General features: G+C 41.0%; 1 protein-coding gene across 8 annotated transcripts in view; it reads left to right on the top strand.

The window, feature by feature from the left end:
• The window catches only part of XRCC4 (X-ray repair cross complementing 4), a 103,680-nt gene extending 94,267 nt beyond the window's left edge, over window positions 1–9,413 (top strand). For all 8 annotated transcript variants that reach the window (XR_014503088.1, XR_014503089.1, XM_083404275.1 and 5 more), the window contains one exon: window positions 7,457–9,413. Coding sequence is in view for 6 of the 8 variants with exons in the window: in XM_083404275.1 (XP_083260401.1) it covers window positions 7,457–7,565 (109 nt within the window). In the remaining 2 variants the exon portion in view is untranslated. The remainder of the gene's footprint in view (window positions 1–7,456) is intronic.
• The last annotated feature ends 8,821 nt before the right edge of the window (window positions 9,414–18,234 follow it).

Raw genomic sequence — 18,234 nt, 5'->3', positions numbered from 1 at the left:
CAGCATATATATTGAATTCCAGCTTTGCAATGTAAATAGTGACACACACACCTAGTTAATGAAAGACAGCAGATGAAAGCTTTCCCTGTGATGCTGAACCATAAACATACAATTGCTGTTTATCCTTTGGAAGGGGAAAGCGAAAGCCTCAAGTGAGAAACTGATGCCTGACAAATGTCTGCCAGCCATTCTTCCTGTTCCCCTGTCCAGAGCTGGGGAGCAGGGGGAGAAAGATTAGGGAGTTGAAACTTGCACTGGCTTTCAGAGAAGAATAACCCAAGAAAGATGGGACATTAGTGCTTCCCAGGTTCATCTGGGTAACACTGTGTTATTTTACATGGGTTGCATCTGGTCTACATATGGCCAGTGTGTTATTTATTTATCAATCTTTCCATTGATATCCTGACTTTCCGTGAGAAACAGACTTAAAGACAGCTTATAGTGATTCAGCAATAAAAGTCAAAATAAAACAATAAATTAAAGTCTCTCCATTGTCAAATGAATGAATGAAAGAAAGAAAGAAAGAAAGAAAGAAAGAAAGAAAGAAAGAAAGAAAAAATTTCAATTAACACCTCACTTCTCTTTATACCAGTCTCATTAATTTGCTTTGTACTGCAGTCCTGAACATGTATTTGCTTCAAGATCAGTAGGGTTGGTAAATACCATTTAGGCGAAATGCATGCTTTAGTCTTGCAAAGGGCTCTCATCAATTTTGGGGGTCGATCAATTCAACTTCCTGCCAAGAATGCCGCTATGAATTCTTCATAAACTTGCAAAGTGTAAATTATTTAACTTGGAAGCAGGTTTCCTGTCTGCAAATGAAGGAAGAACTGACAGCGGAATGCTCTCTGAATTGCAACTAGACTGGTACTTCATCCCTTGGTGTATATTAACATCCAGAGAAGACTCACCTCTGCTCTGTCTGTCCTTTCTGTCCAGCTATGGAATTAATTATCTCTTGGTAGAGTGATGGCACCCAGCTCTAGAATCATTGTTTGATCCTGAAGTATTTAAATTCATTCATCCAGAGAGCTGAATCTTTGTCAGTTTCACAGACCTCATCAATGAACTGGTACAGACACGTGGCAAAAACATCGGAAGGACAAAACACACAGGCATGAAAAGGGTCCTCACTTCTATCACATTTCAAAGATGAAATAAATTTAATATTTTTTTAAAAAAATTGTCCAGTGGCACCTTAGAGACCAACTAAGTTTGTTCTGGGTATAAGCTTTCGTGTGCAAGCACACTTCTTCAGATACTTCAAAGATGAATATTAACTCAGTTTCCCTTGCCTCTTGGCTTTATGTGGCTAAGAATCCTGCCAAACAGGTATTTATTCTGCCAATTATGGTCTGCATGCTTTTTTGATGCTACCAACAACTGAGACTGCCAATAGCTACCTACTGTGTAGTAGTCTTTTAGCCTTTTGATTTCATCTCTAGCTAAAAAATAGATGAAAGTAGTTCGATCATTGTGATTGCAGCACAAATCCATTTCATGACCTGGCTAAAATAATTCTATATAGAATTGTGGGATAGTAGGGGAAAACACTCATTTGGGGAGCGAAAAAAGAGAGAGAAGCTACCTGAACTTGCACCAATATGAATGAGAATACACAGGTGATGAACCAGAGGCTCCTGGAAAGCTAGCAAGTTGGGAGCATAATCAATTCACCTTTAAAAAAAATAAATGTTACATTTTTAGAAGTCAAATTAAATCTTACTTTGTTGAAGTAAACAGGTAAGACTGATCATGTCCACTTAAATTAAATTAACACACTATCTGAATCACTGCAAATTTTTAATGGTGCTATCTGTTGAGAGCCACTTGTGAAACCAACAAACTCCTCTCATTCAAATTTCATTCAAATGCATGGGATTTGAACATTACATTTTAGCATTTTCTATGTAGAAGGAATTTGGGGCTACATCCAGGATTCAATATTTTTACTTGGCCTTTGAGGGCCAGGAGAAGGTGAGGCACCTGAGACATCGCTGTCTCAGGTGCCTCAGCTTTAGAGCGAACGAGTCTCAACCGTTTCCGCACACCCACCAGATAGAAGGCATTTGTATACTAAACGGAGGTCTTGGACTTTCTAGTGTGGCCTTTATGAACTAACCTCCTCAGCTACTTTGATGGAGGAGTTTAATGTAAAGGTAAAGTTTTTTGAAGACAATATCTGCCCTCCCTCAAACTTTTGTTCCCCCAATTCAGCAAGATGAACATTCTAGATTGAGAGGTGGCAGATCAATAGTGGCTGCTGGGTGTATTCAAGAAGGCATTCCATAGTGATGTATCTAAATAAGAAATCATGAGCGGAATGACCAACATTATTGAGTTTGCTCAAGATTATTAGCTGCTGTAGGGTTGCTGGAAGGGACAAAGTATTGAGCACCAGCATATCATTGTAAATATAGTTTAAAAAGACAAAGTAGAAAATATTGCGATATTGGTGGTTAGTTTATGTTGTATTGGGTTTGTAAAAACTCTTGTCTAAAATGCTAGGCAAACCCAAACTTTTGTGCTGTGTATATACTTTTTTGTGGTTTTGACTAAGTAATCAGATCCCTTTTCCCCCTCCCTACTGAGACAGTGGCTGTAAAACGATTTCTCAGTCTAGATGTGTGGTCTAGTTCCTTTATGCAGGAATGAGCTTAAGTGTAAATGAACCACAGGAATGTATGTCTCTTGTTAACTCACCTCAGGCTTGTGAATTTTTTTTTAATGGTATATGGATTTAATTCTCAAAACTTGAATTGTTGACAAGCAGGCAGAAATGTGTTTTAACTACATATAATAATTATATATCACTTTGTTAATTCTCCTAATGTAATAATGTTAAACTGAATATACTTGTTGCCACCGCCTATTTTTACAATATTAAATTTAGTTTAAGAAAAGAAGTAGATCTTTATTAAGATGGGCTAATTTTGGCCAGTATGTATTTGTGAGTTAAATTATTTTATATATCAATAGCTATCATTCTTTAAATGATCCAGCCAAGCTATATCCAAGCAGATCACAGTTAATTCTTTAAAAACAAAAACACTAACCTCAATTTTAAATGTAATTTAACAATTGAAAGCAGCAAATGGTGGGCATCATGAAGCCTTCAGTCTGGAACATGCACATAGGATTTGTTGAATTAGTGCCTTTAGATCTTTTTTTCATATGCATTATGCCGATTGTATTTCTGATAAATGCAGGTGCAGTTTTTACTTCTGCCAAACACTTATGCTGGGTAATGAGTGCTGAATTTCTTCCGGACTGTTCAGTTGCCCGGTGTCTTTGAAAATGTCTTTCTAGAATGCACAATTTAGTAAACTCTTCCCCTCGCCATATTCCCATACTTCCCTCCTCCCCAGACCATCCTCTCTCCTAGTCATGTGACAAAGTTAGAAATGGGGGGTGGCAGAGGCAGATTTAGAGCATCACAACCAGTTCTGCCGCACTGGGCGCTGAGCCTAGAGGGTGCTGCAGGGTACTGCAACTATGACATAGTGAATTGAGCAAAATGGAAGATGAGAAGCAGGGATTGCCGAATTTTTGCCTTGTACAGGGTGCAGCTGATATTTGAAAGACTGAAGTCCACCCCTTTTGTGCCTAGTTAAATCTTTATGGGTCTTGATTTCTGTATTGAGCTTTGCATTATTAAATGATGTAATTTTTATTTTATTTTTATAAGAAAATCAAAATAATTGTTCTCTTTTTGTTTTCTTTTGTTTCATTCCATGTCTGGTCACAAAGCACTGCTCACAGAGAGATGTGCAGGAAGCCACAAAGTTTTTGTCCTACAAGACTGTTTCTAGGGGTCTGTTGGGTCTTGAGAACTTCATGATTGTGCAGGGCCTGAGCTTAGTCCACAAAAGCCAAGTTTAAGGAAACATCTCAACCATACTGAGTGAGAGACACCAGCCAGCCTTTGCTGTTATATACCCAGGGAAATTCCTCACACCCTCCCATTTCATCTGGGTTATAGTGTTTCTATCTCATGCCCTACCAATAGCTCCTCATCCCCTTTGTGCCCAGGATTTCATCCAGCTTTTGCTTGGTTTGAAAATGATAATGATTTTGAAGAAGCAAAACATCTCAATAACAAAAATTAAACTGGTTGGATAATTTCAACTTGGCCATAGCCAACTTGGTGCTCTCCAGATATTGTGGATTACATCAGTCATCTTCTCTGACCATTGGCTGGCTGGGGCTGATGAGAGTTGGGGTCCAACAACTGCTGGATGCTACCAGGTTGACTACCCCTGCCTTAAGCAGCTAAGTAATGTCATGATGTAATGAAGGGATGTCTATCTTCCTGACTACATTACCATCCAGTACAATGGTGATGAGTATTTTACCCCACCCCTTCCATAGAAGAAACCACTACCATGAATTTGTTGCTCTGCACAGTGATAGGAGGTGAAGGAACCCCCATAGTATCTGAAAACATGACGGAGTTAGAAATTCTCACCCTGGGAGGCACAAAGTTTAGTGGGAAACATGTCAGTTCCCCATCATTTTCATACAGGGGAGTGATTAACTAATGATAAATTTATATAGAGCAGAGAGCATAACCAAATCCAAGTAGTTTTCCAGTGTAGTTGTTAGAATTTCTAGGAAAACATTTCCTAATACGTGAACCATGCTACAATATACCCCACACTGGGAATTTAAGAACAAAGCCCCAGTAAATATGTCAGCACAGCCTAGGACATGATGGATGTGCCAGCACTGGCAAAAAACCAAGCATCCTACACATATGTAGATCTTATATAAAGTCTTGGCAAATTCAGCCTCCAATCTGAATTTTTCTTTTTTCAAACGGAAAAGGGCAAAGTGTTTATTCCCCGTCTTATTAACAATAGCACATATCACTTTGGACATAGATGTTAACATGTAACTGAGTTTTAGGTAAACGTTCCAAGAGCTTTTAAATATTTAATTTGTTGTCAGAATTCTGAAATTTGTGTGGCTGTAAGAGCATTTAAGTTGCATTATCTGTCGTATCACCTCATCATTAGGATAGGCACTCCATCACACTAAATAGTTAGTGGGTGCTTTGCTTTGTCTGTTCAGATGTCTCACATCTGCTTTTTCAGTTTTGTGTGGCTCATTCTCAGCTGAGAAAACAAATACTTATCAGTGCTCTTACCTGCCCTTCAATTTGCGGTTCAGCTCTCTGTGTTATTCACACAACTCATAAACAGAGTTGATGTTTCACATTTGAGGGTGCTAAACTGTGGTGAAGTTAGAATTCTTTTTTCATTACATTATTATCCTGCTTTTTCTCCACGGAGATGAATGCAGTGTGTGTACTTCTTTCCCTTTGTTTTATCCTCACAACAACCTTAGGTTTGTCTGAGAGATAGCCCAATGTCACCCAGTGAGGTTTATAGGTGAGCATGGATTTCAACCTGGGACTCCCCAAGCAGACATATTCTCAAGTTCTGGCACACTCCCAAAGCAGACCTCCTTCATCTGTAGTGGGAATGTTCAAAACATCACTGGAAAAACCACGGTGGGACTATAATCGCCTTGATTTGGGGATGTATTTTAAAGTTTTGGTTCCCTGGCAATCCTGCTATATGTCATAGAGTTCACAAAGCTCCTTTAACTAATGTGGTGGCGGAGGCACAAACTGTATGAGCCAGAGAACGGAGATTCCATTGCTTACTGTGTATTTAAGAAAACACTTTGTGTATTGTAACAGTGTGGGGGAAAGAGCAATGCCTCTTCATGCTCTTCTGTCCATGCCCCTGGTATCTGTGCATCTGTGCTTCAAAATCAGGATATAAGATGGAAGCCCCTGTGCTGTACTTAGTATGAGGATACGATGGTCTCTTTACTGTGGTACCTCGGGTTACATATGCTTCAGGTTACATACGCTTCAGGTTACAGACTCCGCTAACCCAGAAATAGTGCTTCAGGTTAAGAACTTCACTTCAGGATGAGAACAGAAATCGTGCTCCGGCAGTGCAGCAGCAGCAGGAGGCCCCATTAGCTAAAGTGGTGCTTCAGGTTAAGAACAGTTTCAGGTTAAGTACGGACCTCCGGAACGAATTAAGTGCTTAACCTGAGGTACCACTGTGTTTCTTACTTTTGTAACATTTATACCCTGCCTTCTGTCATGGAACCCACAGGGATATACATGTGTTTCCCTGGTGGTCTCCCACCTGAACTGGCTAGGCTCATGTCTGCTTAGCTTTGGCAAAATGGTGACCTCCTGTCAAGGGCACCAACTATAGAGGGCTCTGGGTGCCCAAGCACCCAGAAAAAATTGTTGTGGGTGCTCATCACAGGGCCCCCGACACAACTTCCAGTGTCTCATGAAGCACCAGAAGTCAAGTCTGAAGTCTTGTGAGGTTCCAAGGCCAGGGTACGGGCATGACAGCATGCTGTCATGTGCACCGGTCACCCATAAACTGGGGCCCAGGGTGGCTCCCCTGCCTCTTGTTCCTTCATACCATTTGCTTCTTTCAGCTAAACACATAGTCTGCTGTTGGGGTGTGGCTAGATGGATGCGCTGATGTTGGGAGTGTGGCTAGCTGGCATAGTCTCATTTTACTCTCAGATACTGGGGAGAAGTAAGAGGAGGTTGTCCAAACAGGGCCTTATGATTGCCCATATCTCTTGGTTTGCGTGGAATACCTGGCTTACGTGATAAGTTACTTGTGTGGTACATAACAGAAGTTTGGATCATGCAATTCCTGTGCCAGCTGCTTGACTGTATCAACCTGCTAACGACTCTATGAATCAGGATTTATTACATTTCTCAGTAAACTGCAGATTTATTTTTTTTTAACCGATGTAATTAAAAGACAAGCAATGAAGGTAAAGAAATTGGGAATCTCTAAACACATGCTTCTCAAGGATTTCAAATATGCACAACAGGCCCAAATACACTCTCTAGATTTGAAAGCTCAAATCTTTTTGCTATTTGTAAGGTGTCTTTTTTGTTGGTTTTGATATTTCAACTATTGGCAAGGCAGAAGGTAGCGCTTAAGACCTTGAAATTTAGGCATTTGCTCCTAATGTCAAAATATTAGAAAATGGCTATAAATCTCATGCAAGAAAAATGAGGGGGGAACTCCAGCCAATTTTCAGCTATGCCATGCAGTGGTAACTGAACTAAATACAGCTTAGCTGTCTTTTCCATTTACTTGCTTGCTTCTGCTTAATTCTTTCGTTGGCATCACAGGTTGGATTGGCATCTTGAGGAAAATGAGAGGGGGGATTCAAATGGAAAAGTGACAACTAAACTATTGCAACCTGAATAGTTTCATTGCTGGCTTTACCACAGATGAGCAACTAGCAAATACTGTATGAGTACAATTCCTTCCTAAACATGAATACAGTCTCCAAAGACACTAAACTTTCCTTTAAGTATCTTCACCTAACATTGTTTAAAAATAACGAACATAAATTTGTTTCACTAAGGTTATCTGCTTTAAATCTCTAGAGCTGATTCTCCTCCAAAATCGTCAGACAAGCAGCCGTCATCGAAAGAGATGCCTTCAGAGTCAGAAAAAAACGCTGGTGATCCTGAAGACCTCTTTGATTATATCTGACCAATCTGGAAGACTATGACCTCACTACAAGCCGTTTATCTCCAATTAATTATTTGTCTCAAAAAGAATATTTTTATCTAGAAGTGGGGGGCTATTTGTTCTTTCGGATAACTTTTTTAACAATGGTTTTATCTTTTTCTAATAAAGTTTTTGTGTGTGATCCCCCTAGTGGTCATCATTTGTCACTCAATATTTCAACGATGGGTTTGTCTACGGTTGATTTGTGTGAGGGAAGCTGATCTTCCCTTGGGGGTTAGGGAGAAAAATTAACCAGACCACCAAAGTGGCAGCAATAAAAACAGTGAGGGGAGATTAAGACTGCAATTCCTGCAGAAAGGTGTCTTTTAAAGTCTATAACTTTTTCATAAAGCCGTAAGATATTTCTCAAATTCAAGGCTGACAAATATTTTCTAATTTGCACCATTCTGCTATGGCATCCAATGTCCCCTCTGTCTCTCCTTGGTCGCCACTTTTTTTAAAAGTCCCAGGATGAAGGCTGATCATCATTAGCTCCAGTTATGCAGTGGTCTAAGCTGCTACATCTTGCTCAAGCCTGCACCATTGTTTCATATTTTTATTGCTGCAAACCACTTTGGGACCTACTGGCAAAAGGCGGTAAACAAAAGTTTCAATTAAATAATAAACAGAAGGGAGCATAGAACAAAACCAAATAACTTCAGCCTCCCACTGTACCTCTCAAATGTATCACTTCTTATTGCGGAGGTTATTCCAGAGGGCAAGTTTTTATATGACAATGCCTTCAAGGGCAAAAGAAGTCACTTGTGAAAGAGAGCAAGAGAAGGTAGTGCAGATGAATAGGTAGATGTTTTTGCAGGCGCTGCCAAAAAACACAGAAGAAACGGGACATTATTTCTTTTTTACTACAAAACATGCTTCTGGAAAACTGTGTCCGTTTCAGCCTTAATCGATGCTAGTTGCTACTGGAGCAGATGGTGCAGATCAGCTCTGGGAAGATGAAAGAGAAATGCCAAAATTAAATTATAGTTGCTATATGGAACTCCCATTTTAGCAGTCACACATTTATGATTTTCAATTCTTTTGGACTCACTGGGGTTTCTGATCTAAGTTTGTTTTGGATGGGCATCTACCAACCTTTGCTCAGAGAAGACCTACTGAAATTGTTGGCCATGGCTAATTTAGAGAACATTAATTTCACAGAGTCTACCAAAAATAAAAGTTAGTTGAATACAACGCTTTGTTTCTTTTCAGTTCGACGTTTGCTGCCACATTTTATAGCACTGCAAATTCAACTCGCTTAACGCATACAGGACTAAACAAATGATAAGAAACAAAAAATATATATATGAAAATAGGACACTGAATCTGTTATGGAAATAAGAAATATGGATGAAAAACACTACTCTTTCTATAAACAGTGTGTGAAGCTGAAAAGGGATAAGAAGGATTAGAGTGTATGTTATGAAAAGATAGGTAGATTGTTACCAGGTCTCCCTACTGTAGATGCTTTCTAATGTATAACCATATTTAATTAGGAAATAATGGGAAAACACACTTTTACTTTTTACTCATACACTTTGGACTTGTGTTGGCTGCAACTCCATAAGTTTGCCCATCCTGGAATCTTAAATGGGTTGGATCTTGAGGAAATTAGTCATAGATTATAGTTGTGACTAATTTCCTCTGAATCCAACTCAACTTTTTCCTTGGGATTGCAGCCATATCTTCTTTTTAAAAATGCTTTATGTGTAAACATCTGCTCAGCTATATACAGTTTTCATGACTTTTTATCAATGCCTCTACCGTTAAATGCGAAATGTACAGAGATTATATGCATCATCTTCAAACCATTAAAAACTATTTTTTATAGCCAGTGGTGGAGAGTTTGACTTTGGGCTAGAAAATTATGGGTTTGTTGTAGTGCCAAAGCAAAATGCACTTCCATAGATTTGTAATCCCATTCACAGGATATGAAAATGAAGTGGGGAGAGGTATTTTTCAAGATTACTTTTATGGGCGAAGTGCTCCTTGAAAGAAAGGTAAGGAAACAAATGTGACAAATTCCAAATCTGTCTCTTGATGCAAAATATTCATGTGGTTTTCATTCTTACGTTGTCACCCTCAGCTTATTGTTCCTTTCTTCTTGGCATACAGAACAGGACACAATAAATTTAACAGCATATATAAAAGGCCAAATGCAAATTAAAACCACTCAGATGTGCCAAATCGGGTGTATACGGGCTAAAATTATGCATGCAGGTTTATTATAGATAAGTAAAATCAAATGTTGTGCATTCAGTCTTACACCCAACCTTACCATCATTTTCAAAGAAATCCTGTTGATGCAATAAGCCAAAATATAAAGCAGAGCCACTCGGGAAATGATTACAAGCTAGTTTACCTTTTGAGTGGATCCTGTTTATTTTGTACACTTAAGAGGTGTAAGAGTCCTCTCTGTGGTCAACCCAATAGTTGTCTATTTGTTCATTCTCTCTCTCTCTCTCTCTCTCTCACACACACACACACACACACACACACACACTTTAGTGCATGTCCCTCTTTGATATATTGTCTCACTGATTTCAGCAATTTCCAAATTACTTGGGGTCTTGTTGCTTTTTTTCAACCAGTGGAGGACATTCCATAAGGCTACTTATCCTAGTATAAAGCACTTCTGCAAAGTGCCCCAGTACACAAAATGATGTCAAGTCATTTTTATGCTATTTAATTAAAGAGCAGCTGAAAGTCCCATAGTTTCTGCATATGGTTCTGATTACTCCGGCTGAGCATGAATCCTGTATTGGATCAAAGCTTTTTTGCCCTTGTATTTCCCTCTAGCCTTGTGTTTCCATTCTCCCCACCCCCCACCCTGCTAAGCTTATACAATGTTCTCTTTCATTTAACAAGACGATTAAAGTGTAGTTTTAAATATTAGTTTTATTTTAACAGTAACCTGGAGGTACTACTCAACAGGGCAAAGGTAACTCTAAAAAAAATTATGTCTGGGTTCGTGAAAGCAGTCATTTTGGAAGACCGATGCAGGAGGATGGAAAATGATCTGCAAATGATTGCAGTCAGTTTTCTTGAGATTTGCTCAGCACTGGAAAGGAACTGCATGAAAACAAAGCCTGCTCACTCTAATGCTGCTCACGAGAAGTCTCTTGAAAAGAAAGAAGAGAACTAGCTTTGGCTGGAACAGTGAGGAAGCTCAGCTGTTTGGGGATATTGTTATTGCCTCGCTGGAACAAGGGGGAAAGTCTGTGACGTGTGTTTGAGAGAGTGAGATGGAACAGATCGGTGTTATTAAGTCATCTTGTACATCCGGTTGCTGATGCTTTCAGGAGAACTGCAGTACACAGATGCTTACATGTCGTTATATTCCCAGATATCTGCACCAATCCAGAGAGCTTTAGCTACCCAGTAGCTTGAGTGAGATAGTGTATACTAATCATACTAATACCAGTATACAAGTGTGTACTAATCATGCAGTATCAAATGCTCATTTTTCAAACCCCGAATTTTATAATTTAGCTTTTTTAAAGAAGGTTATTGGGGACATGATTTAGCTAAAATTGTTGGTGGAGGGGTTACATTTCATGAACGGGTCTCAATTCCTTTTCTCCATTGTTTGAGCACTGCTCTGAAGAGAGACCTGGCTTGGACTGCTCTGAGCACTGTGCATGTCTGACTGCCCTTCAGTCTGGCTGTTGTGGTATGCACTTCTCTCCGTGACGATCCCTGCTTATTTCCTATTGCTAGACCTGGAAAAGAAATCATTCTGCTAGGCAACTGCAGCCACAATGCTGATGTGCCCCAAAGACTTACTTTGAGACAAAGCTCAGCCCTCAATCCTGTTTTCATGCTCGGGAGCTCAACTCTCAAATATGTGAATTAAAATGGGATTTTAATGATGCAAGGGATCCTTTTGAGGACATGCAGAACGGCTTCCCTTCATCGCCACGCAGCCCCAAGTAGCTGTTTCACTTCTAAGATTGGGAAAGAGGTCTTCTGGCCCAAACAGCCCGGCTTCCAGGAACTGGGGCCTCTAGATTTTGAGAAATAAAGCACTGGGTATTTGGTGATGACGGCTGTGGGTTGCCTAGCAACATCAACAGAGTGATTCCCCTTTCCCTCTGACCCTGCAAAATGAACACTCAGGGCTGGCAGACAGCAGAACACATGTGGGATGGATATCCAGGGCCTCGATATGTTGAAAAAGGTGAAGGTGTGTTTCAATCTTGTTCCTAAACTTTGTAGCTTTCTATGGAAGAGTTCTGATAGGTTGGGCCACGAATCATGAAGTCTAGAGATCCCAAGAATGCATATGCAAGAGATTTTAGGCTTTCTAGTTTTTCCTCAACTGGTGTGGGTCTCTCGAAGGAGTTTGTTTACAAAACTCAGATCCGTAATGGAAATTGCTTTCAAAGATATCCCTAAGACCTGGAAGTCACAATTCTTCAGGCAATGTAATGTGGTTCCAGACAAGGAGCACAGCTGCTGTGTTTAAGCTGAGCAACATTTATGATAAGTTAATCAGGGGTGATTTATGGAAATAATTGCCGAGAAAGAAAAATCACCTCTTCTTTCCTTACACTTGTTGGGCACTGGAAATCCCTGGCAAATTGGCAGTCTTCCCAATAATGAATCAGGGTAAGTGTGTTCCTTCTTCCCATTTGACTTTGGGAAGGCATCAGTCAAGGTGAGAGTGATTCTGATTTATGAGGGCAACTCAGCAATGAGATGCAATGTAAGCTGTTTTCTTTTACACTTGATCTTGACACATGGTTCGCCTGCAGAGCTGCAGATAGCAGCGTGTTGCTGTTGCATTTCCACCCTTTTCATTGAGCTATAGGCAGATATGAAACAACAACCTTTCTGCTGCCCGAAACTTTCCTGTTGCAATATAATGAAACAAAAACACAGAGTGATGGAATAGGCTGACAAAGGGCTGAATAGAAGTAAATGTTGCCCTGGCAGCTTCACCACAGAATAGCATCTCCATTAGAGTTAGTAGAAAGACACACACTTCCTTCAAACAGTCATGGCTTCCCCCAAAGATTTCTGGGAACTGCAGTTTGTTAAGAGAGTTGTTAAGAGACCCCTATTCTCCTCCCAAAGCTACAGTGCCCAGAATGGTTTAACAATTGATCCATCTTCACAGGGAACTCTGGAAATTGTAACTCTGCCCCGAATCTTCCAACATGCAGCTTTGTGAGTGTTGTATAGCTCCACACCAAGATTGGTGTCATATCACAAATCTGAGTACTTTTCTTGAAATACGTAAGAATTCTCTCAGTGTTCATATACATTTGGGGACTAGGATTTCCCCAGTGTAGTGTGGGACATGTCAGCTGCTGAAGTCCTCAGAGGCCATTCAGTAACAAGCATCTGCTCTCATGTCAACCTATTTTTCATCTATCAAATGCCTGGGTGCTATATGATCAGCAGAAAAAGGAGGGGGAACTGTGCAAGAGCACCTTCTTATTCACCCCCTAATTTATATCAACAGGGTTACAAAGAAAAATATTTCAGTAGTTTGTTTCCTAAAGGCATATTTTAAATCATCAATAAAAGAGATTATTTGAAATCAGTGTTTAGTTGGGAAGGTGGAAATGTGAGTCATTGTTTATGAATAACTTGTTGCTGGCAACACTGATAATAAAAGTTGGAAGGGCAGAGGGAGTCCCCTGTTGAATTGACAAAAATCTCAGGTCAAAAATTAGTCCTCAAAATTAAATTATTGATTCAGCTTTAACTGTCCCTTGTTTCCCAAGAGATTACCAAGAATTGCATTGTCAGGAACAACTCTGATGCAGAAGTCCGAAGGGCAGCAGGAGTCCCCTGCCGAACAGACAAAAATCTCAGGGCATTTCCCCGTGTGTTTTAAGCAAAAATCTGGAATGCAAAAATAGTCCTCAACATGAATGTACTGATTCTGCTTTACCCTCTTCTCTTGAAATATTACCACTGCATTGTCAGGGACAAAAGCTAAGAACTTCAGGTGTATAAGTGGCTACCTGTTTTCATTCTGGACTGGAAGGGGAAGCCAAAATGTTCAAGGACTTGAGCTGCCTATTAGGAAAGACTAACTAAAAGGAGATGCTTTACTTTAGAGAAGAGGTGACTACATGGGGACCTGATCAAGGTTAAAAAATGATGCATCGTGTTGAGAAAATTGGGGGGGGGGTCTATCCTTTCCTATGATGCTAAGAATCAGGGGTTACCTAAACTGATTGGCAATAGATACAGAACAGATAAGAGAAAGTACTTCTTGCCATAATGCATAATTAAGGCTGCAATCTCATTGGATGAGTAGACTTATGAATTATGCAGCAAATGCTAGACTTCATGACCAGGAATTAATGAGTGTTGGCTATGAGCTTAGAGGGCTTTCAATGGGAAATAGACCAGTTCAACAAAGATATGCATCATGAGTTATTAGGGCATTAATCCAACAGAACCTCTATCAGAAGCAGCAACCACTGAATACCATTTGCTAGGAGGGCAACAGCATGGAAGGGCTAGCTATTGCCTTTGTCCACTGCTTGTGGACCTTTTCAATACATCTGGTTGCCTGTTGTGATACAATAAAAAGGACTGGAGATCATGTAGAACTACAGCTCCCAACATCCCTGACTGTTGGTCCTGCTGGCTTGGGCTGGTGGGCGTTGGAGTCCAATGACATCTGGCCACAGGTTCCCATCTCTGGACTAGATGTATCCTTAACTGAAGTTGTACTCTGCTTCCAACCTCTTATTTCCTATCTGGGCTTCATTGGCAAGAACTGTGGTTTAGCTTGTTACTGCCAGCAATCCTAAATTTTGAGAGATTAAAGCACCCCTAGGAGTGCTTCATATGAAGGCCGTAGTGGACTGGCAAAGGGGAAAGTGCCTGAAGCAACAGCAGCTCTGTCTTCCCCTCTTCCAAGAATGCACACAGAGTGGGAGGAGGCAAGAATGAGTGAATCAAGCACATGGGAGGGTGGAATTAAAATATCACTATATACCAAATGTTGAATCTAAGAGGTCATCTGTGGAGAGTGAAGGAGACGGAGCCACACCCCATGTTTCAGACCAATATAATTAGACTTCAGCGAATCTCTACTGCTGGCCAACAAACTGGTTCTGCACACTGAGATGGCACATTCAGAAATGGTATGTTCCCAGGACATCTGCATCAGTAACAGTTTTGGACATGTAGTTCAGTTCTTGCTGCCTCCATTGTGAGATGATGCAAGTATTTCCACCTCTGCTTCCTGGACAGGCTGCATCAAGTGTCCTACTTCGCCCCTGAAAGAGTTGATGTAGGTTTCCTAGGGCCAAATAGGTGTAGCAGGAAATTTGTGAGTCAGTGGAGGATAAAATCTCCTCAAAAATAAATAAATGAGGTTATAGTACATCTGGAAATAGTGTTCTAAATCCATAGTTTGAAAGCCCTTTAAGAAAAAAGCAGTCAGAACTATGAAAATAAACTTTGGATTGTGCATTTTAGAGTGTGTGTTACTGATGCAGGAAGCGAAGTCTCTTACACCAAGGGAAATGCAGCTGGCGCACCTGTATGCTCTGGGTCAAACGATGTTTCATGAGCATTTCCCTAAAACCATATTTTGCAGAGCTGATGACTAGCGTCGTGACCCCATTGAAGCAATATTACTTTTTTAATCACATTAATTTTAGTTGATTAATCTAAATTTGCTCATGGGTAAAAGCAATTTTACCCATGGGACCCGGGTGGCGCTGTGGGTAAAAGCCTCAGCGCCTAGGACTTGCCGATCGAAAGGTCGGCGGTTTGAATCCCCGTGGCGGGGTGCGCTCCCATTGCTCGGTCCCAGCGCCTGCCAACCTAGCAGTTCGAAAGCACGTCAAAAAGTGCAAGTAGATAAATAGGGACCGCTTACTAGCGGGAAGGTAAACGGCGTTCCATGTGCTGCGCTGGCTCGCCAGATGCAGCTTCGTCACACTGGCCACGTGACCCGGAAGTGTCTGCGGACAGCGCTGGCTCCGGGCCTATAGAGTGAGATGAGCGCACAACCCTAGAGTCTGGCAAGACTGGCCCGTACGGGCAGGGGTACCTTTACCTTTAAAAGCAATTACTATGAAGCAGGAAGCATACTTCCTTTGTTGTAGATAATGGGCACATATTTCATCATGGCCTTTATCTTAGAAGAGGCATGCTAGTGAAAAGGGAAATGCCACTTTCAAAATGGTTTAACTACCTGCAGTTTTTTAAAGGACTTCTGCACAAAATCTTACACTCAATTCCTTCTGGGCACCGTTTTAATAGAACTGATTGATCAGTTAAAATTCCAGCCCCACCAATGGCTCTTTGCTTTAAAGTTGCTAAAATCCTGACAACTGAACCAAATTCCAGCTCTTTCTTTTCCCAAGTATTTCCCCATTGCTTATGCAAAATATAAGACTTAACTTCATATGAATGCTGTTCATCTATGATACGTAGAGCTGACTAGTTGCTACTTTCCATTCCAGAGGAAGTTGTACCCCATGGGCTCATAAAATGATACTGTGCACAGAAATACTTTGTGATCTTTTAGTGTGGAAGTTGCACACAAGGTACATGTTCCCAAATTACTACCTATTACAGTGATACAATTGTAGTCACAAAAGCAAGAGATTATCCCCAGGGCTTGCCCATTCACTTCTCTTCTCATCTGTTGCTTTGTTGGTTGGGGAGATTATTGCTTTTGTTCTTTCTCCTTATTAGCCCTGGCAATTTAGGGGGATATGTGGGTGTAGTATCTAATTTGCTGTTTGCCTCTCACACCGGCTCATTAAAATCTGAATGCATTGTGAAGTGAACAAAAATATCACTTGGGCTTATCTGGTGTGAAACTGGCTTAGTCATGCCCAGATGGTGGTGTCTGCTGACTGCAAACAGAAAGACCTCAGCTGGAGACACTGAGGATATTATAAGGATTCTCTGAGATCTTGTGATACCAAATCTATTTCCCAGGGCCTCGGAAACAGGTATCCAAATTAGGTTTACTTCATACTGTAATTTTCACTTTACACAGCAAGCATCTTTTCAGTGTGTCCAAAGCACATCCTTCAGTGACTACTCAACAGAAGAGGCACATACTGTATGTAAACAGGCAGTGGAAATGCATTGGAAACTGTGACTAGCCACAAATAACTGGCACATACTCCATTTTTACAGTTACAGACACAAATAGCTGCCAGTATTGTTGCATTCATCATGAATAAGAACTATTGTGGGAATTCTAATCTGTGTTAATGAAGTGCTTTGGAATCTGGAGGTAACATTTAGTCCATCTTAACTAATGTTAGTTAATTTGGTCTGTTGAATTTAGAAGGGAATGTTCTGAAACAGAGTAGCATCTCTGCCAAATTTTGTGGGCAAACATTGTGTTGCTCCAGATCAAGAGGAGCAGATGATTACAAAGGTTGCAAGGTTTCTAGCTGAGGAAATCAGAATAAGGTCCACTGTTTGACTGCTGATTCAGGACCCTAAACTGTGTTTTATATAATCGACTTTTTATTTTGTTCTGTGTATATCACAATGTTCTTTTGTTGCTATGGCTGATGGCTGACGCAAATAAAGTTCCATTCATTCATTGTGCTGCTCAGTAAATAATAACATTTTGGCATGTATATTTTAGTTGTGAGGGGCAGATGGGGTTTGTCAACAAGGTAGCCCATCTAGGAGAAGGAAAACTCTGATCCTTGCAGGGTATCTTGGGGAGAAGAAAAGGCTAAGGGGTAACCCCTACACAATCATGAACTGGCAGGACAATAGGAAGGAGGAGGGAGAACCTGGCAACGGGTGCAACCATGACTGGGACACACCGGGACAAGGTGGCGATGAGGAAAGAGAGTTTGGTGTAGGAATTACTCAGAGGGTGATGGATAATGACTAGGGGATGGGGGTCAGTGCACAGGAAGCAGAGCAGCAAAACCCATCACCAGAGGGGGCCCTGTCTCCACAAGCATGGCAGGCTCTGAAGCATAGGGAGCAGCAGGTGGGGCACCCCAGGAGGCTGAGGCAGGCAAGGCCCACAGCCCAGCTCCCTAGTTGGCCAGCTGGGGCTCACTAGCTCTGGGAGAAGGTATGGAGTAGGCTCAGAACAGGTGAAGGTCACATGCCTCATCAAGCCCAGGTGCTGCAATCAGCATGCAAAGTATAGAAGGGCAGCAGAGCTGAGGGCCTGTGTCTGCTCAGCTGCCCATGTTGGTGGCTCTCAGCTTGGATGCTCCAGAATCTCTGCAGGACTTTCAACACGTGAGTTGATTCTGGATTGGGGACTTGACATACTGACTTGCCACCAGGTAAGCCAGAGGTTCAAGACCATTGCCAAGAGGGGAGTCTTGTTGTCTGGTCAGCTCAAGACCTCCATTCACACTGCCCAGGCTTAGGCCCTGGGGAAGTTACTTTCATGCTGCTAACACAGAGGTTTACTTTACCCCCTAAAGGCGCACTCCATTGTCTCTCGAGACAGACAGATGACAACAATCTATATGCTGAATATTCCACAGATTTATGCTTATGGTAATTTATGTAAAAAAAAACACCCTAGTCTAAATACATAATGCATAATTATAATATCACTACATCACTAAACAAATAGTTTAACAATTCATTTAAAATACATATATTGCATTGCACTATGGTGGAAATTTTAATTCAGCCAAACAATACCTGAGCTAGTCTGGTT

This window comes from Podarcis tiliguerta, assembly GCF_965153285.1.
Source record: "Podarcis tiliguerta genome assembly, chromosome: 11".
Lineage (NCBI taxonomy): Eukaryota > Metazoa > Chordata > Lepidosauria > Squamata > Lacertidae > Podarcis > Podarcis tiliguerta.
The sequence above is the reverse complement of the archived record's forward strand: the minus strand, read 5'-3'. Positions and strand labels throughout refer to the sequence as shown.